This window comes from Perissodus microlepis, chromosome 15 (genome assembly GCF_051167445.1).
Source record: "Perissodus microlepis isolate ML-2025 ecotype Zambia chromosome 15, ASM5116744v1, whole genome shotgun sequence".
Lineage (NCBI taxonomy): Eukaryota > Metazoa > Chordata > Actinopteri > Cichliformes > Cichlidae > Perissodus > Perissodus microlepis.
In genome coordinates, this window is record NC_140475.1 from 37,626,344 (window position 1) to 37,647,888 (window position 21,545).

General features: G+C 41.8%; 1 protein-coding gene across 2 annotated transcripts in view; it reads right to left on the reverse strand.

Annotated features, from left to right (window-relative positions):
* Positions 1 to 2,529: 2,529 nt before the first annotated feature.
* Positions 2,530 to 21,545, reverse strand: part of LOC146372647 (uncharacterized) — a 52,313-nt gene continuing 33,297 nt past the window's right edge. Inside the window, exons 1-7 of one of the 2 annotated variants that reach the window (XM_084952576.1) lie at positions 9,571 to 9,816; positions 8,035 to 8,858; positions 7,861 to 7,941; positions 6,656 to 7,777; positions 6,416 to 6,545; positions 6,162 to 6,332; positions 2,530 to 4,903 (exon numbers count right to left, since the gene is read on the reverse strand). In XM_084952576.1, coding sequence (XP_084808702.1) covers positions 8,251 to 8,858; positions 9,571 to 9,643 — 681 coding nt within the window. In that variant the 5' untranslated portion in view covers positions 9,644 to 9,816 and the 3' untranslated portion in view covers positions 2,530 to 4,903; positions 6,162 to 6,332; positions 6,416 to 6,545; ... (1 more) ...; positions 7,861 to 7,941; positions 8,035 to 8,250. Of the gene's footprint in view, positions 4,904 to 6,161; positions 6,333 to 6,415; positions 6,546 to 6,655; positions 7,778 to 7,860; positions 7,942 to 8,034; positions 8,859 to 9,570; positions 9,817 to 21,545 lie in introns of those variants that run through there. The other variant, XM_084952575.1, reaches the window with a different exon arrangement.

Below are 21,545 nucleotides of genomic sequence, written 5' to 3' on the forward strand. Positions count from 1 at the left end.
ATGGTCTGGAAGGATGGTGTTGAACGCAGAGCTGAAGTCCACAAACAGGATCCTGGCGTAGGTTCCTGGGGAGTCCAGATGCTGCAGGATGAAGTGTAGAGCCATGTTGATGGCGTCATCTACAGACCTGTTGGCTCTGTATGCAAACTGCAGGGGGTCCAGGAGGGGGGCCGTGAGGGTCTTGAGATAGGAGAGAACCAGGCGCTCAAATGACTTCATGACCACAGATGTCAGAGCCACAGGTCTGTAGTCATTTAGCCCAGTGATCCTAGGTTTCTTGGGGACAGGGATTATGGTAGAGGACTTGAAGCAGGCAGGCACATGACATGCCTGCAGTGAGGAGTTGAAAATGCCAGAAAACACTGGGGCCAGCTCGTTTGCACAGTGTCTGAGGGTGGCAGGAGACACACCGTCTGGGCCGGGAGCTTTTCGAGCATTCAGACTCTTAAACTGCTTCCTCACACCTGCTTCATGAATATGAAGAGTTGTGGTGGGAGGAGGTGGTGTGAAATCCTCTTTTGTGTGGGGTGAGGAGGGGGGTGTTGTAGGTGAAGTGTTTGAAGGTGGTGATGGCTCTATGGAGGGGGGAGAGGTGGGGGAATGAGTGTCCAAAGTGTCTCTATTGTTGGGGCCGTTGGAGGTGTGAAGGCTGCCTGATGGCTCGTCAAAACGGCAGTAAAAGTCGTTAAGGGTGTTGGCCAAGAGCAAGTCATCAGTGGAGTGGGGGGTTTTAGGCTTGTAGTTGGTGATATTCCTAAAACCTTTCCACACAGAGGCCGAGTCATTCTCTGAGATCTGCTGCTGCATCTTCTCAGAGTGCTGGTGTTTAGCAATGTCCACTTCTTTAGTGAACCTGTACTTGGCCTCTCTGTAGCAGTCCCTGTCTCCGCTTCTGAACGCCTTTCTCTTTTCCAGCCACAGCTTTTTGAGTTTAGGAGTAAACCAGGGTTTGTCATTGTTATAACTCACCCTGGTGCGTGATGGCACAATGCTGTCCTCACAGAAGTGGATATAGGAGGTGACAGTGTCCGTAAACTCGTCCAAGCTGTTAGAAGCAGCCTTCATTGTGTCCCAGTCTGTAGACTCCAAACACGTGCGAAGCTCCTCCACAGCCTCGTTGCTCCACAGTTTTTTGGTCCTCACGACAGGTTTGGAGAGCTTCAGCCTCTGTCTGTACGCGGGGATTAGGTGGATCATGACGTGGTCAGAAAGTCCGAGTGAAGCGCGGGGCACCGCACGATAGGCCCCGCTGATCGTGCTGTAACAGTGGTCTAATGTCCTCTCCTCTCTGCTCGGGCATTTAATATACTGCTTGTATTTGGGAAGCTCATGGCTCAGATTGGCTTTGTTAAAGTCCCCAAGAGCAATGATGAGAGAGTCCGGGAATGTCCGCTCCATGTGCAGTATCTGCTCCGCGAGTGCGCACTGAGCTGCCTGCGCATCCGCATCTGGCGGGATGTAAACAGCGGCCAGGATGAATGAAGCAAACTCCCGCGGAGAATAAAACGGTTTGCAGTGAATAAAAAGGTATTCCAGAGAGGAAGAGCAGTGCTGAGCAATCACTGTTACATCTGTGCACCAGCCACTATTAATGTAGAAGCAGACACCTCCACCTTTGGTCTTACCAGAGAGAGAGGCCTGCCGGTCCGCGCACAGCAGATGAAAGCCCTCCAGCTTGAGCGCGCTGTCCGGGATGTCCTCACAGAGCCACGACTCCGTAAAACATAAGACACAGGAGGAGGCAAAGTCTCTGTTCATGCTTCTCATCAGGGCCAGCTCGTCTATCTTATTCCTGAGTGAGCGTACATTGGAAAGGAAGATCCCAGGAAGAGCAGTTCGCAGTCCGCGTCTCCTCAGACGCACGAGTGCGCCGGTGTTCCAGATCTACTGGCGTTTAGATCAACTGGCGTTGGTCGAACAGATGTGTGGCAGTCTTGCGTTTCAGGAGCTGCTACCGACAAGCCAGCAAAAAAAACGCCAAATGTGTCATCTGTGACACTTGTGAGGTTATCTCAAACACACTCTGTCAGTCTCGATGCTGTTGAACAACAAAATGTTTAAAAATGTGGCGAGTTTACCTGGTGATATACTCATGCGCGATGCGATCGCGAAAACAGCAAACAATTAACACCACGCCGATGTTGTTCACAGGACAGCAAGAGTAAACGATCGGGAGACTCTTGTCGTCGTTATCGTTCCCCTCGCACGTTTTATTTCTCCGGTTTCAGCGTTTTTGCTTCACAACTAAAGCGAGCAGTTTACTTTGTGCACTAACATGGACTTGAGTCAACCAGCGCCACCTCTGGCCAAGTGCCACAGCCTACAGCCAGATCAACTTGTGACACACATCTGCAGCACGTTTGAATTCGTTTCATGCACAACACATTTGTACCTTTCAATTGTGTCTGTCTGTGCGTCATGCAAATAAACCTTTGAAAAGAATGAAATGATATCATATATTTCTTATTGGCCTACATTTGTACAACATTCCAAATTATATATACAAAGTCATAGAAATCACCACTCCAATTGGTCATCATGATTTTAATATTCTCTTTTCCCATAACAATGAAATACGCCTTGGACAAATATAACACATCAATATTTCATTAGTGTTGTCACATCACATCCTGTAAGCAGAGTCTATCTGTGTCTTTTCTCTGGAAATGAATATTTCCAGCCAATATAGGCAATCCATCAACATGGCTGGAGAGTTGGTAGTTATATACAAGTCTGTATAAGTGTGGTTAATCTAATGAACATTTGTAAGGAGATGGCAGTTACTGTGAATTCACAGCAGTTACACAGTGATTAGTAATGAACAGAGCCAGTGAGAGTGAGTGGATTTAAGAAAGTCAGTGACTCAGGTGTGTCGATTGGTTTGTCATCTGTTTTTGAGACTGGAGGGGACGTAGAAATCTTTTGTTTTAAATCTTAGTTAGGAAGATTCCTGTTTTAAAACAAGCATTTTGTGTGAGAAATGCAAGAAGTACACCTGCAGAAAGCACACAGTTACATTCTGTCCATCACGTGGACAAAATCGAAAATGTTGAGCATTGAAAAACTGAGAACGTTGGGCAAGTTCAAAAGAAATGTGTGTGTGTGTGTGTATAAGAACGAAAAACCTTTACCAAATGGTTCCTAAAATAGTTATGGAAAGTCTAACTGTTATATGTCTGTGTTCTACATGTTTATCTGATGGAAAATAAAGTTGCTATTGTTTTATTGCAGTTTCTTGACAATTCTGAGTGGATTTACACAGTACGGGTCAAAATGACCCGCAACAAAATCAATGTCACCTTTTTGTTTGTCAACATAATACAAGGGTTAATTTCCAAAACTTCCATATGATCTTCAATTTGTAGCAGATACACTATCACATAGCAGCTGGAGCAGTCTCCAATGGAGGTCAGTCCACTGCTGCCACCTGTGGCCAAATACCATAGCCTACTACTAGATTAACTTGTGACACATCTGCACCTGCTGCTATGATCACATTGAGTAGAGGCTGAGTGGCTACACTTACCCCTGGTACATCCAGATCTACCCACAAACATGTTGAAAGATGCAATCCCAGCAATGTGGATTGTCAACACTAAAAACAATCAGTAAGCAAAGACAACAGGGATCAATTTTTTCTGTTTATTTAGCAACCACAACATTTGTAGTCGCCTTCTGCAGAGGGGAAGTCCACACACACTGTGTGGTACCACTTCCCACAGAAGGTGCATTCAATCTGCAAGAAAAATTAGATTGTCAGAGTCATTCATCTGAAGTCAGGCTCTTGAGTAAAGCAACTAAACATGTTACAGTGTGCAGATACTGCATATTTCTGTGCAACAGTCTTATCTGTGTATCACTTGATGTTTCCATGCGTCCTTTAGGTGCTCTAGTGTCTTTAGAGTGCAAAGGCATGCAGGTCACCTGAACTATAATTCCACTGTCGGTGCATCAAAGTGACATGTCACCCAGTGATGTTGAAGTAACCCAGTCAAGGTGCTTCCATCTGAGGTATTGATTTCGTTCTCTTACCCATGCTAACGACATGTGATGTTACAACACTGGTGAAATATTAGTGTGTCTATATTTGTTCACGAGGAGTCACGATTACGGTGACTATCAAAATCGTCGATGACTAATTTAATAGTCGACGCGTCATTTGAAGCTTTGTAAGATCACAAAAGACGCAGGAATAAGTAGTAGGATTTAAGAGTGTAATAACGGACTTTTAGAGTTTTATTTTATTTATTCTGCAATGCTTCATTACTCACTAATGTTACAAATGTTGAAAGGTAAAAGTGTTCAATAAAATCCTAAATATTGCAAATTGCTGTAAGAAGTCAGTTCTTCTTTCGCTGCTTTAGGACACATCCCATTATATTGACTACTGTACACACACTACTTAATATTTAAGGTACAAAAAATACTGGTTTCTGTGCATGCATCTGCAGTGAAGGTGTGTGTTGTTTTGCCATGCAGCTTTTACTTACTTAGGCGCAATCAAGCACTCTTCTTCATTTTGCCTACCATGAAGTCAAGCCAAAAAAACAAGAAAAGAAAACGATTTTTCTGGTATCTGAAGTATAACAGTTCCCTGAACTACCTCTGATAGTGTCCTCATCATCATAATATTCCCTTTATTTATGATTAGTTATCTTTATCTTCAGAGGTGTGGGTGACAGTTTTAGTGTTTGCTTTAAAAAATAAAAAACAACAAAAACTCAAAACAAAAACTTGAAATATATATATTCTATATACATATATAGAGATGCTCACTCCTGATTGGACACTGAGCTGCACCACCTTCTCCTTCACTCCTCCACCTTGCTGTCCTCTGTGCTCTCTCTCCTCCATCTCCAGGGAACAAATCAGAGTCTGAGCACCAAACCTGTGGACTGTTAGTCTGCAGATAAGAAGGAAAACACACAGAATTCTCATGTTTGCCATTTTTCATACCGTATTATTATCGTATATTAGTTTACCAGTCCAACAGATTTATTTTCCCAAATGGATCATTACAGCTTTTGCCACACTGGTCCACTTGATTGTCAAAGTGTATTAGCTCTTTATTATTTCTTTCTTTTCTTTGAAATGATTACAATCAGAACGGACAGGACTGGGGGATGGGAAAGAGGAAGATGAAGAAAAGAGAAGTTGGGAAGATGCTCAACAGAAGGAGATGGAAAGCAAAAAAAATAGGAGAAGAGAGAGAAGACACTAAAAATCTGTTTGATCACCTGCTGGAAAAATAAAAACAAGCAAAAAGAGAAAAACACAGTAGCGAAACCACAGCAAAAACCAACATAAGCACAAGTTATAGTAAATAATAAATATCTCCACATCCCGGAAGGGGCCTGATCGAGCCACAGGGGCCATAAACTGACAGTTTATTTATAACTAGAAATAATAAAGCAGTTGACGTGTTTCAGGCTGTGACTTTTAGTATCTGTTGGTACTTCATCACTTTGAATAAGTGTAAGTCAACACCAGGCCGCACTTTCAGTCTTTCCATTAAACAAATGAACAAGAATCCATTGTTTTCACCATTAAACAATAAAATGTGCTTCTTGACTCCTTGATGCAGGTGCCCACCTACGACCTGGTTTATTAATACTAAGCTAAAGAGGAAAGCAACTCACTGTAGTTCTCACAGCTCAGGACAAGCAGACACCTGATGTTGAGTGACTGAATGGAACTAAAACAAGAATTCATAATTATGTTTGTCTGCCATGAACACGTGATGATAAAACTCTGCATATGCAGTCAGGAGACTGATGACCTGTGAAATGAGCTGTTAGAAATGTGCAGATATGTGTAAACATTGATCAGCATTTAACATCCAGGATGGAGCAAAACTTCTGACCTGCATGTATGAGAACCTTTAATCACATCATCTTTGTAGTGAAATAGCTGATGACTCATTAAACGTTTCCATGTAATTTATCCACAGTGAAAAATATTCACTTTGCTGGATCTGAAAATCACGTGTTCATTTCATTAGACACTAGCAATACTATTAAACTGGACCTTATCATTATCATATAGCACTAAATGTGAAACTGTGTCATATAACAATCTATATATGTAATATGTGTTTGCCTGAATCTTCCAGCACAAACAGAAAGAGGAGCTGTTGTCTGAGTATCAACGCAAGTACACACCAGAAATCGTTCAGTAAAGACAAATTTAATAAATGAAAGCTGGTGAGAGGGCCTTTGATGTTTCTCTTTGGATCATCCTTCCATCCATTTCTTCAGCTTATCCAATTCAAGATTGGAGCCATCCCAGCTGTTATGGGGCCAGAGGCGGGGGTACAACCTGGACAGGTCAGTCTAACACAGAGAAACAGACAACCATTCACACTCACATTCAACCTAACTGCATCTCTCTGGACTGTGGGATGAAGCTGGAGTACCTGGAGGGAACCACAAAGGCCCGAGGACTGTCTTGCTCTCAGGTGACGGCCGTTCACGCTGCTCTGAACACTCTCAGTTGTCTTTGGATCATCCTGTTGTTTGTCTCCCAGTGTCGTTACTGCTCCTCTCCTTTCAAAGACAAACACCAAATAACACCAAATGAGAGTGAATCACTTCAGAACAACGTGAACACTCCTGGTTATTGTGAGCAAACGTCATAACAAGATGAATATATTTACCATTTTACTGAGGGAAAATCTTCTGTGTGGTGTTTCTTCTCATCTTGGCTCTTTTTCCTGACACCCCGTCAAGTCTGTGACAAGTCTGTGACTTGACAGGCCCACCACCCCGTGCGGGTGGTGGGCCTGCGGGAGGATGGGCCCATGTCTCCTCTTCGGGCTGTGCCCGGCCGGGCCCCATGGACTAAGGCCCGGCCACCAGACGCTCGCCCTCGGGCACCCTCCCCGGGCCTGGCTCCAGGGCGGGGCCCCGGTAACCCTATCCCGGGCAGGGTAAACTGTTCCCTCGATATTCTTTTCATAAGGGTCTTCTGAATCGCTCTTTGTCTGGTCCCTCACCCAGGACCAATTTGCCATGGGAGACCCTACCAGGGGGCAAAAGCCCCCAGACAACATAGCCCCTGGGATCCCTGGGACACACAAACCCCTCCACCACGATAAGGTAGCGATTCAAGGAGGAGAAAATCCTGGATAAAGGATAATAATTAATAACATCATCAAAACAGACAAACCTGAAAGAATTGCTGATCAGAGCTGTGACAGAGTCACAGATTAGTTGGATGTATACTTATCTTTCACAATGAGAGCGTTTGCATAGACGTCTCTTCAGGTCTTTTTATTGTTTTCTTTCTGGAGAGGAAAGTGATGAGACTGATGAGGAAATACCAAATACAAAGACTGACAAAGGGAACTGAAAAAGTCTAACCAAAACCTATACTGGGGGAAAACTGTAGGAAACAGAACTACTGAGGCAAGGAAACACGAGGGGACGGAGACTAACACTCTGACAAGGGACAAAGGGAGACTGACACAATATTTACACACAGGAGGCTGATTATGGGAACTAAGGACACATAGAAACACAGCTGAACCGAATAAGAAATGAACAACAAGTCGAAACAAACTCTAATGACAGTTCAACAAGTTTCTAAACACAACAAATAACTTTCAGGATGTTTCAACAATGTGTAAAATGAGTTCTTATCTTTTTTTGTGAGAGGGCCTTCAATGTTTCTCTTTGGATCATCCTTCCATCCATTTCTTCTGCTTCACCAATTCAAGATTGGAGCCATCCCAGCTGTTATGGGGCCAGAGGCGGGGGTACAACCTGGACAGGTCAGTCTAACACAGAGAAACAGACAACCATTCACACTCACATTCAACCTAACTGCATCTCTCTGGACTGTGGGATGAAGCTGGAGTACCTGGAGGGAACCACAAAGGCCCGAGGACTGTCTTGCTCTCAGGTGACGGCCGTTCACGCTGCTCTGAAGACCCTCAGTTGTCTTTGGATCAAACAACACCAAATGAAAGTGAATCACTTCAGAAACACTCCTGGTTATTGTGAGCAAACGTCATAACAAGATGAATATATTTACCATTTTACTGAGGGAAAATCTTCTGTGTGGTGTTTCTTCGCAGCGTGACTCTTTTTCCTGACTTTTAGAAACAAGAGGCAGAAAAGAAAGAATAAAAGTTAAAACCTCGACGATTTTCAAATATTTTAGGACATTATTTTAGAAACAACCTTAAGCACTATTTACTACTTACCACTTTGTTCAGGCTTGCTGACGTTCGACATGCTTCACTGTATATTATAATCTCAAGCGCTTCCTTGCTTGAGTCGGGCTCCGGATGCTGCTCTCTTCCTCCGCCTTCCTCTTAGCACGCTTTGCCGACATATTTAGAACACGGCAGAGCACCGAAGTGAGAACTCTGCCGTCCGCGCTGTAGTCTGTTACTCTCCAGCGGTTCTTCATCTCAGTGTCCTCTGTTCGGTAAACAGTGGAGATGACTCTTGTGATGGGGAGGCCGTCGACAGTCAGGGTGCGGACACAGTTCCTCCGATCTGCCTTCAGCACAGCAAGATCTGCTTTCTCTGGAAGAACTGGAGTCAGGAAGCGTGGATGAGAGCTGGAGCCCGCAGGCGGCAGCATCATGCCAGCTGGTGAGTCTGTAGGAGGAGAAGGAGTGGTGTTCTCTCTCTGGCTCTGCCTCACATCGACAAATGGTGTCGTCACCTGGTCCCGGTAGGACCATCCTTTAAAAGGTATGTCAGGAAAGTCCTTGGACCCAGTCACCAGGTTATGGTAAAGAGTGAGGACCAGGGGGGGCATGGAGTCCAGATGGCTCCTGTTCAGTTCACGGTTCCTCAAGTTAATGACGACCATCTGAGGTGCAGTGACTGGACTCACCAGATCAGCTACGAGAAAGCAAAGCGTGCGTCTACGTTAATCATGTGATCACACAAATTAAAGCCTGAATTTAAATTGTCCAGACATGGCTTTACATCATCATAAGCTCTTCCACACACAAACAGTAAGAAGCTCCCAGCAGAACTCATTGTTTATGAAAGCCTTCACATTTTTCACCTGGTAAAAGTTTTCATGTTGTGTAAGGCTGCATGGACTTTCACTGAGGTTTTAATACGCATTCACATTAAGGAGTAATATCTTCATATTAGTTGAGCATCGATATTTTGAGAATAAAGCAGCTACATTTAGGTGAGAAACCTCCCACCTCCTTATTGCAGGCACACACTGTTTCAATCTCAAACTCATCCAGCGACTCTGTGAACTTTTAAAACTCCATTCTCCAGCTTTACACATTCACAATCTATGAAACTTTCACGTATAACTCAGCGCCAGCAGCCCAAACATGTCAACTCAAACCCTCTACATGCAAAAACGGCCCGCGCGCTGACGTCAGCGTCCTCCAACGCCTTAGCAATTAAAAAAAAACATGGCGCCATCTTTATAGTGTACTGGCACACGTTAAAATTGATGTTACTCAAGTATGAAACATCTCATCCTAAATGTTAACACTCATGAAGTCCTACTTCCAAACAATAAAAGACAAAAATCTAAGTTGTATTTGTTTGCTAGCACTCTGACATATTAGCCTGCTGTACTCACCATAGCGTTGATCTATCACCTCCTCAATGAAAAGGGAGATCAGGTGCATCTCGCGACTGAAGTTTGAAGTCATTTTGCAAATCCTTCTTGAAGATTTTCAAACGTTAGCTGTAGTTTGAAAAATCCGAGTTTTCACAGCACTAGTGGGAAAAAGCTCCTGTTTGCGCTCAAACGTGAAACCCGAATTCCCATTTTGCCTCCTGCTTTTATACCTGCACTCAAACACGTCATCATCACCATGACACCCAGTGTCACCGAAAATCAATTGTATATATTTAAAATAAAGTTCGTCTAATTATCATAGTTTTTAAAAAATATATATATTTCTCATTTTATTTTACTGTTTTATTCATCCTTTTTAAAAAATATATTGCCAAACTTTGTCGTTTTAATTCTTTAAAAAATCATTAATTCACCAGTTTACAAAAATGAAGATCGATATCTGAAATTTAAATTAATAAATAAATAACTACAATTGATAATGGATTTTTAGCATTAAAGAATAGTTTTTCAATGCTTTAAATGTTATCAGAGCCGATGTTGTGCCAAAAAGTGATCGCAGTCCAAAAAGTGATTTACGGTATTGAAACGTTTGTTTGTGTCATGACATTTGTAAACAGTTGATGTTTAAGGTGCAGTTCATGTGGAAGCCAGAGGAGGGTGGTGTTGTGCGCATAATACAAAGTGATGGCGAAACCTAAAAGACGGTGTCATGTCTGCTCCCTGAAGCAATCTCATAACAGTTTCGATCTATTTCAAGCCAGTTAGCACATTTCTGTTATGAAGTGCAATCATTTTTTGGCAGTAAACTTTTAAATCCTTTTATTATGAATATCACATTCTCAGACTTTCAAGAGAGACCAGACCAATAGGGCAGCAGAAATCACAAAAATAAATAAATAAATAACAGTTTTATAAAGATTAAAACAGTAAAAAAAAAAAAAAAAAGACTGGAATGATTATGATGTATAACACAGAATATGTACAATAACAGAGTTATAAACACACCTAGAAAACACGTGATACTTTTATTTCATCTATAACCTCTGTGCAAATTTTGTTGACTGCAAAGTGTTTATGAATATGTTTTTAAAAGCTGGTTATCTGACTGTCAGGTAATAGCAATTAAAAAGAAAGCTGATTCTTATTATTCCTGAATGGAAAAAGTCCATTATGAATTTTTGTTATGAATTTCATTTATCAATCCACCTCCTCACTGCTCTTTCCCGGTGCAGCAGCCAGAGTTGGATCAAACAGCCAGATGGCTTCTGGAGGAAGACTAACTGCAACAAAGGGTCTCTGGGAGGCTGCTCAGGCACAGCAGCTGAAAAATCAAAGATGAAATAAAAACTGGACCTGATCATGGTGCTGGATGAGACAAAAAGTCTAGATGATAAACCAGTGTATGAATTAGTAACACTGATTATGATGATCATGTTTAGGTGGAAACTAGCGAGCTAACTTCCTGCTAACCTCTAACTCAGTTAAATTGAATAAACTCTGTTTTCATGGATGCCTGGATGTTAAACTTAGTTGTTAAACCTGGTAAAGCAGCAACACTGATCATTTTATTAAAGATGAAAGAAGTTAGACCGTTTTTAGCTCTCAGTGATCCCTCAGTGTTCGTTTGACTTTGGGACCTGAAATATGGCAGCTTTTCACTTACACATTTTTGAACCACTCATTCATAGAAATAGTTTCCAGTCAAAGATCTGGACAGATCCACCAAGTTCACAGTAGTTTTACAATTTTCTGCAGCGCAGAAAAAAACCCCTGAAAACATCACACTTCTGAAGTAACACATTGTGATTCATGTACAAACAACCAGTGTTGGTCAAGTTACTTGAAAAAAGTAATCAGTAACTAATTACTGATTACTTCCCAAAAAAAGTAATCCCGTTACTTTACTGATTACTTATTTTCAAAAGTATTTAATTACTTAGTTACTTAGTTACTTTTTAAAAACACGATTTACTACCTGAATAGGTGATAAGACGATAGATCTTTCAGCCCAATCCTACTTTTTCTACATAATCCATCATACAAAATGTAATCAAATGGAAAAGTCTCTTTTTAAAACTTGTTTTATTAGTTTTAACCTTTTAACTATATGCATCAAGCAAAAATTTAATTATATGCAACATTCTCTGACTGGAAGAAAATTGTTTAACATTTAAACCTATTTTCTGCACATTCCAGCTCATAAAATAAAATATTTTTTGTGTTTACACTCACGCTTTCAAATAGATGCAAGTAAAACACAGCAGAAAATAAATAAAGTCAAAGACTAGCGGTCCTTTTGCTCTATTTTCACCTGTAAAGCAGGAGTAGGATAGGCGGAGGTTTACCCTGGTGCAGGTTTGCCGCAGCGGTCAGTTGAAGAATCCGCGAGTTTCTCTGTGAATTTCCCATTACGTGGTAGCGCACTCGGTGCTTGCTTGGAAGTTTAGGGGTTTTTTTTCGCTGTAAAAAGAAGTTTTCTTCCCACGCACAACGGACACTAATGTTTTTGTCACTTTTTATGGAATCAAACTCAAAGTAAGGTCAGTACTTCCACGCTTTAAACGCTGCACGCTCATAATCTCTCCCGCACTCGATATATTATCCATTGTTGATCTGCACACAGCTGTTGTCACAAACGTCGCACTCGCTTATGTCAATGTCATGAGACATTCTCGCAGAAAAAAAAATCACGGTTTTAGTAACGCAGCGTTCCTACGGGAGAGTAATGGTAATCTAATTACCATTTTTGCAATAGTAATCCCTTACTTTACTCGTTACTTGAAAAAAGTAATCGGATTACCGCACATGACAAAGCTGATTCTTATTATTCCTAAATGGAAAAAGTCCATTATGAATTTTTGTTATGAATTTCATTTATCAATCCACCTCCTCACTGCTCTTTCCCGGTGCAGCAGCCAGAGCTGGATCAAGCAGCCAGATGGCTTCTGGTGTCATGAACTGGCTGTGTGGAGGCAGAAGAGGACCCAAACGCAAAACTCACGGAGACGAAAAGCTGAACTCAAAATCACTGCTTTATTGCAGGCTTCACAAAGAAACAGAACTAAACTGGGAATGCTAACAGAAGACCGAGGGAACACAGAAAGACACACAGGTTTGGGGAGGAGACATGGACAACGCGACACTGAACTGAGGGAGACATGCACATAAATACACAGAGGGTTAACGAGGGAAGTGGGAGCACACGGGGAACACAGCTGACACAGATAATCGTAACGAGACGCGGCAGGAGTGAACACAACATGACGCATACTGACGAGAGACTGTCAAAGTAAAACAGGAAGTACACAGAGGTTCAGACAGGAGGAGAGAGAGCACGGGGAGAACACAGACATAACGGGCTGGGGAAAACATGGAATAAAACACAAGGAGAGACGAGGGCTCAAATACACAGAGGGGCACACAGGGGGTAAGAGTCACAAGGGGAAAACACATAAGGAACAACGTAACAGGGCAACCCAGGAAGCATGGCCTAAATAAGGAACAAAATACAAAAATACATGAAAACTAAGAATACTGGGCCAACATGGCCCAGGACCATGACATCTGGAGGAAGACTAACTGCAACAAAGGGTCTCTGGGAGGCTGCTCAGGCACAGCAGCTGAAAAATCAAAGATGAAATAAAAACTGGACCTGATCATGGTGCTGGATGAGACAAAAAGTCTAGATGATAAACCAGTGTATGAATTAGTAACACTGATTATGATGATCATGTTTAGGTGGAAACTAGCGAGCTAACTTCCTGCTAACCTCTAACTCAGTTAAATTGAATAAACTCTGTTTTCATGGATGCCTGGATGTTAAACTTAGTTGTTAAACCTGGTAAAGCAGCAACACTGATCATTTTATTAAAGATGAAAGAAGTTAGACCGTTTTTAGCTCTCAGTGATCCCTCAGTGTTCGTTTGACTTTGGGACCTGAAATATGGCAGCTTTTCACTTACACATTTTTGAACCACTCAGTCATAGAAATAGTTTCCAGTCAAAGATCTGGACAGATCCACCAAGTTCACAGTAGTTTTACAATTTTCTGCAGCGCAGAAAAAAACCCCTGAAAACATCACACCTCTGAAGTAACACATTGTGATTCATGTACAAACAACCAGTGTTGGTCAAGTTACTTGAAAAAAGTAATCAGTAACTAATTACTGATTACTTCCCAAAAAAAGTAATCCCGTTACTTTACTGATTACTTATTTTCAAAAGTATTTAATTACTTAGTTACTTAGTTACTTTTTAAAAACACGATTTACTACCTGAATAGGTGATAAGACGATAGATCTTTCAGCCCAATCCTACTTTTTCTACATAATCCATCATACAAAATGTAATCAAATGGAAAAGTCTCATTTTAAAACTTGTTTTATTAGTTTTAACCTTTTAACTATATGCATCAAGCAAAAATTTAATTATATGCAACATTCTCTGACTGGAAGAAAATTGTTTAACATTTAAACCTATTTTCTGCACATTCCAGCACATAAAATAAAATATTTTTTGTGTTTACACTCACGCTTTCAAATAGATGCAAGTAAAACACAGCAGAAAATAAATAAAGTCAAAGACTAGCGGTCCTTTTGCTCTATTTTCACCTGTAAAGCAGGAGTAGGATAGGCGGAGGTTTACCCTGGTGCAGGTTTGCGGCAGCGGTCAGTTGAAGAATCCGCGAGTTTCTCTGTGAATTTCCCATTACGTGGTAGCGCACTCGGTGCTTGCTTGGAAGTTTAGGGGTTTTTTTTCGCTGTAAAAAGAAGTTTTCTTCCCACGCACAACGGACACTAATGTTTTTGTAACTTTTTATGGAATCAAACTCAAAGTAAGGTCAGTACTTCCACGCTTTAAACGCTGCACGCTCATACTCTCTCCCGCACTCGATATATTATCCATTGTTGATCTGCACACAGCTGTTGTCACAAACGTCGCACTCGCTTATGTCACTGTCATGAGACATTCTCGCAAAAAAAAATCACGGTTTTAGTAACGCAGCGTTCCTACGGGAAAGTAATGGTAATCTAATTACCATTTTTGCAATAGTAATCCCTTACTTTACTCGTTACTTGAAAAAAGTAATCGGATTACCGCACATGACAAAGCTGATTCTTATTATTCCTAAATGGAAAAAGTCCATTATGAATTTTTGTTATGAATTTCATTTATCAATCCACCTCCTCACTGCTCTTTCCCGGTGCAGCAGCCAGAGCTGGATCAAGCAGCCAGATGGCTTCTGGTGTCATGAACTGGCTGTGTGGAGGCAGAAGAGGACCCAAACGCAAAACTCACGGAGACGAAAAGCTGAACTCAAAATCACTGCTTTATTGCAGGCTTCACAAAGAAACAGAACTAAACTGGGAATGCTAACAGAAGACCGAGGGAACACAGAAAGACACACAGGTTTGGGGAGGAGACATTGACGACGCGACACTGAACTGAGGGAGACATGCACATAAATACACAGAGGGTTAACGAGAGAAGTGGGAGCACGCGGGGAACACAGCTGACACAGATAATCGTAACGAGACGCGGCAGGAGTGAACACAACATGACGCATACTGACGAGAGACTGTCAAAGTAAAACAGGAAGTACACAGAGGTTCAGACAGGAGGAGAGAGAGCACGGGGAGAACACAGACATAACGGGCTGGGGAAAACATGGAATAAAACACAAGGAGAGACGAGGGCTCAAATACACAGAGGGGCACACAGGGGGTAAGAGTCACAAGGGGAAAACACATAAGGAACAACGTAACAGGGCAACCCAGGAAGCATGGCCTAAATAAGGAACAAAATACAAAAATACATGAAAACTAAGAATACTGGGCCAACATGGCCCAGGACCATGACATCTGGAGGAAGACTAACTGCAACAAAGGGTCTCTGGGAGGCTGCTCAGGCACAGCAGCTGAAAAATCAAAGATGAAATAAAAACTGGACCTGATCATGGTGCTGGATGAGACAAAAAGTCTAGATGATAAACCAGTGTATGAATTAGTAACACTGATTATGATGATCATGTTTAGGTGGAAACTAGCGAGCTAACTTCCTGCTAACCTCTAACTCAGTTAAATTGAATAAACTCTGTTTTCATGGATGCCTGGATGTTAAACTTAATTGTTAAACCTGGTAAAGCAGCAACACTGATCATTTTATTAAAGATGAAAGAAGTTAGACCGTTTTTAGCTCTCAGTGATCCCTCAGTGTTCGTTTGACTTTGGGACCTGAAATATGGCAGCTTTTCACTTACACATTTTTGAACCACTCAGTCATAGAAATAGTTTCCAGTCAAAGATCTGGACAGATCCACCAAGTTCACAGTAGTTTTACAATTTTCTGCAGCGCAGAAAAAAAAACCCTGAAAACATCACACCTCTGAAGTAATTCAATTCAATTCAATTCAATTCAATTTTATTTATATAGCGCCAAATCACAACAAAAGTCGCCTCAAGGCGCTTCATAGATACAGAGAGAAACCCAACAATCATATGACCCCCTATGAGCAAGCACTTTGGCGACAGTGGGAAGGAAAAACTCCCTTTTAACAGGAAGAAACCTCCGGCAGAACCAGGCTCAGGGAGGGGCGGCCATCTGCTGCGACCGGTTGGGGTGAGAGAAGGAAGACAGGATAAAAGACATGCTGTGGAAGAGAGACAGAGGTTAATAACAGATATGATTCAATGCAGAGAGGTCTATTAATACATAGTGAGTGAGAAAGGTGACTGGAAAGGAAAAACTCAATGCATCATGGGAATCCCCCGGCAGCCTACGTCTATTGCAGCATAACTAAGGGAGGATTCAGGGTCACCTGGTCCAGCCCTAACTATATGCTTTAGCAAAAAGGAAAGTTTTAAGCCTAATCTTAAAAGTAGAGATAGTTTCTGTCTCCCGAATCCAAACTGGAAGCTGGTTCCACAGAAGAGGGGCCTGAAAACTGAAGGCTCTGCCTCCCATTCTACTTTTAAATACTCTAGGAACAACAAGTAGGCCTGCAGAGCGAGAGCGAAGTGCTCTAATAGGGTGATATGGTACTACAAGGTCATTAAGATAAGATGGGGCCTGATTATTTAAGACCTTGTATGTGAGGAGCAGGATTTTGAATTCAATTCTGGACTTAACAGGAAGCCAATGAAGGGAAGCCAAAACAGGAGAAATATGCTCTCTCCTTCTAGTCCCTGTCAGTACTCTTGCTGCAGCATTTTGGATTAGCTGAAGGCTTTTCAGTGAGTTTTTTGGACATCCTAATAATAATGAATTACAGTAGTCCAGCCTGGAAGTAATAAATGCATGAACTAGTTTTTCAGCGTCACTCTGAGACAGGATATTTCTAACTTTAGAGATGTTGCGCAAATGGAAGAAAGCAGTCTTACATATTTGTTTAATATGTGCGTTGAAGGACATGTCCTGGTCAAAAATGACTCCAAGGTTCCTCACAGCGTTACTGGAGGCCAAGGTAATGCCATCCAGAGTATGAATCTGGTTAGATACCATATTTCTAAGATTTTCAGGGCCGAGTACAATAACCTCAGTTTGATCTGAATTAAGAAGCAGAAAGTTAGCGGCCATCCAGGTCTTTATGTCTTTAAGACATTCCTGCAGTTTAACTAATTGGTGTGTGTTATCTGGCTTCATGGACAGATAGAGCTGGGTGTCATCTGCATAGCAGTGAAAATGTATGCTATGTCTTCTAATGATGCTGCCTAAGGGAAGCATGTATAATGTAAACAGAATTGGTCCTAGCACTGAACCCTGTGGAAATCCATAATTAACCTCAGTGTGTGAAGAGGACTCTCCATTTACATGCACAAATTGGAGTCTATTAGATAGATATGATACAAACCACTGCAGTGCAGTACCTGTAATACCTACAGCATGTTCTAATCGCTCTAATAGGATATTATGGTCAACAGTATCGAACGCTGCACTGAGGTCTAGCAGGACAAGCACAGAGATGAGTCCACTGTCAGAGGCCATAAGAAGATCATTTGTAACCTTCACTAAAGCTGTTTCTGTGCTGTGATGAGCTCTGAAACCTGACTGAAACTCTTCAAATAAACCATTCCTCTGCAGATGATCTGTTAGCTGTTTGACAACTACTCTTTCAAGGATTTTTGATATGAAAGGAAGGTTGGAGATTGGCCTATAATTAGCTAAGACTGCTGGGTCTAGAGATGGCTTTTTGAGTAAAGGTTTAACTACAGCCAGCTTGAAGGCCTGTGGTACATAGCCGATTATTAGAGATAGGTTGATCATATTTAAGATCGAAGAATTAATTAATGGCAGGACTTCTTTGAGCAGTTTTGTAGGAATGGGGTCTAAAAGACACGTTGATGGTTTGGAGGAAGTAATTATTGAAGTTAACTCAGAAAGATCAATTGGAGAAAAAGAGTCTAACTTAACATCAATGGTACTAAGAGTAGCTGTAGATAATATTACATCTGTGGGATGATTACTGGTAATTTTTTCTCTAATGATAAAAATGTTATTTGTGAAGAAGTTCATGAAGTCATTACTAGTTAACGTTAAAGGGATGGTTGGCTCAACAGAGCTCTGACTGTTTGTCAGCCTGGCTACAGTGCTGAAGAGAAACCTGGGGTTGTTCTTATTTTCTTCAATCAGTGATGAATAGTAAGATGTTCTGGCTTTGCGGAGGGCTTTCTTATAAAGCAGCAAACTATTTCTCCAGGCTAAATGATGATCCTCTAAATTTGTGACACGCCATTTCCTCTCCAGATTACGAGTCATCTGCTTTAGGGTACGTGTTTGAGAATTATACCACGGAGTCAGGTACTTCTGATTAGAGACCTTAGTTTTCACTGGAGCTACAGTATCCAGAGTCGTACGTAGTGAGGAGGTGAAATTATTAACAAGATAATCGACCTCTGTTGGGGTAGCGTTCAGATAGCTGCTCTGCTCTGTGTTGGTACAGGGCATTGAAGATGATAACAGTGGGTGGATTATATTCTTAAACTTAGTTACAGCGCTTTCAGAAAGACATCTACTTTGATAAAATCTACTCTCCACCGCTGTGTAATCAATTATTGTAAATGTAAATGTTATCAGGAAATGATCAGACAGGAGAGGGTTTTCAGGAAACACTGTTAAATGTTCCGTTTCTATGCCATATGTTAAAACAAGATCTAGAGTGTGATTAAAGTGGTGGGTGGGTTCTTTTACATTTTGAGAGAAGCCAATTGAGTCTAATAACAGACTAAATGCCATGTTGAGGCTGTCATTTTTAGCATCTACATGGATGTTAAAATCACCCACAATAATTATTTTATTTGAGCTCAGAACTAAATTAGATATAAAGTCTGAGAAATCAGACAGAAACTCTGTGTAAGGCCCAGGTGGACGATAGATGATAACAAGTAAGACTGGTTTCTGAGTTTCACAGCTGGGGTGGACAATGTTAAGCATCAGGCTTTCAAATGAATTAAAAGTCTGTCTTGGTCTTTCATTAATTAATAGGCTGGTGTGAAAAATTGCTGCCACACTGCCCCCTCGGCCTGTGCTTCGAGGTTTCTGGTAGTTAGAATGACTCGGGGGTGTTGATTCATTTAAACTAACATAATCATCCTGCTGCAACCAGGTTTCTGTAAGGCAGAGTAAATCAATTTGTTGATCAATTATTAAGTCATGTACTAACAGAGACTTGGAGGAGAGAGACCTAATATTTAATAATCCACATTTCACTGTTTTACTCTTTGGTTCAGATGTGGATACTGTACTGTTCTTTCTTTGTAATTGTTTATGTTTAAGTTGTTTGTTGCTGGTTTTTAGTTTGTTTTTTGTCTTTTTGGAAGCTGACACAGTCTCTATGGAGATGGGTTTTTGGGGGGGTAGCAGGAGGAGAGAAGCTGCAGAGAGGCGTGTAAGACTGCAACTCTGCTTCCTGGTCCCAACTCTGGATAGTCATATTTTGGGGGGTTTAATAAATTTGTCCATATTTCTAGAAATGAGAGCTGCTCCATCCAAAGTGGGATGGATGCCGTCTCTCCTAACAAGACCAGGTTTCCTCCAGAAGGTTTGCCAATTATCTATGAAGCCCACATCGTTTCTGGGACACCACTCAGACAGCCAGCAATTTAAGGAGAACATGCGGCTAAACATGTCACTCCTGGTCTGATTGGGGAGGGGACCAGAGAAAACTACAGAGTCCGACATTGTTTTAGCAAAGTTGCACATCGATTCAATATTGATTTTAGTGACCTCCGATTGGCGTAACCGGGTGTCATTACTGCCGACGTGAATTATGATTTTACTGAATTTACGTTTACCCTTAGCCAGCAGTTTTAAATTTCCTTCAATGTCGCCTGCTCTGGCCCCTGGAAGACAATTGACTATGGTTGCCGGTGTCTCCAGCTTCACATGTCTGAGAACAGAATCACCAATTACCAGAGTTTGACCCCCGGCGGGTGTGTCACCGAGTGGGGAAAAACGGTTAGACACATGAACGGGTTGGTGGTGTACCTGGGGCTTCTGTTTAGGACTATGCTTCCTCCTCACCGTGACCCAGCCGCCCTCTTTCCCCAGCTGCTTGGGGTCTGCCGGGGAACAGCTAGCGGGGCCTACGCTATCTTCGGCTGCACCAGCTACAGGGGCCTGGCTAGCTACGGGTGAATGAAGGGTGCGAAGCCGAGTCTCCAATTCAGTAATCCTGGCCTCCAGAGCTGCAAATATGCTACATTTGTTACAGATATCATTACTGCTAAAGGAGGCCGAGGAGTAACTAAACATCTGACACAATGAGCAAGAAAGTGCAGGAGGGACAGGTGAAGTAGCCATGGTGCTAACGAGTCGGCTACGAGCTAAGCTAAGCTAGCGAAACAGTACAGAGACAGTGAGTGAATACTTTGGCTATAAATTAGGTAGTGAGTACACAGAAAGTGTGCTTCGGATGAAGCACGTGAAGATTATACTATGAAAGAAGAATGTATTTAAAAGTTGTTAATTAAATTGCTAAGCAAATAAGCTACTCAGAAACACCACTGTGTTTGAGCAGGAACAGGAAGTGATACTCTACCGCAGAGCGAGCGAACACCAAGTAACCGAGTAACACATTGTGATTCATGTACAAACAACACACAATTATTGTAGATTCTTCAAAGCCTCCTTATATTCAACACTTGGGTAGGTGGTGTTATACATGCCCTCACAGCACCGGCACATCAATCATCCTATTTTCACCTTGTCACCTTCATTAAGCTGCTCTCTTTCTACAGAAGGCCCACCGCATGCATGGGGGGGAGGGGGGGGGATACCGTGGGCCAGGGCTGTGGCATCTAATGTCTGGTTGTCAGTGTCCTTTGGAAAAGCAAGTGATTGTCCTAAAATCAGATGTCCCAGCAGATTGATCTAGTTTGCCATGCTGGCAAAAGACCAATACACCAAGACAAACAGCCATTTATGCTTTTTACACAGACAGCCCATTTAATCAGGGAACTTGACACAATGTATTTTTTTTCTATCCTCTGTTAAATAATTCTTGTAGAATAACGGGCTGGGGAAAACATGGAATAAAACACAAGGAGAGACAAGGGCTCAAATACACAGAGGGGCACACAGGGGGTAAGAGTCACAAGGGGAAAACACATAATTCTTGTAGAATTATTTAACTAGAAGAATTGTTGTACCACACATTAAAGTTTCAAATCAGTGAAAAAGCAATCGTGCCAAAGAAATGTCATGTTTGTTTAAGATGACTGCAATTATGGTATTAACAGAAAACACACATCTCTGTCTCTTTTCTTTTCAGAATCAGAATCAGAATCAGAAAGGGTTTTATTGCCAAATGTTGAGCAGGTTTACAACATTAGGAAATTGCTGCGGTGCTTCAGTGCAAACATACTGTCATAAATTACGCTTAAATAGACATGAAAATAAAAATAAGAATAAGAATTAAAAGTGCTAAGTAGATAGATATATACATGATATATACATGAGTGCAGGTGGTGATCAGT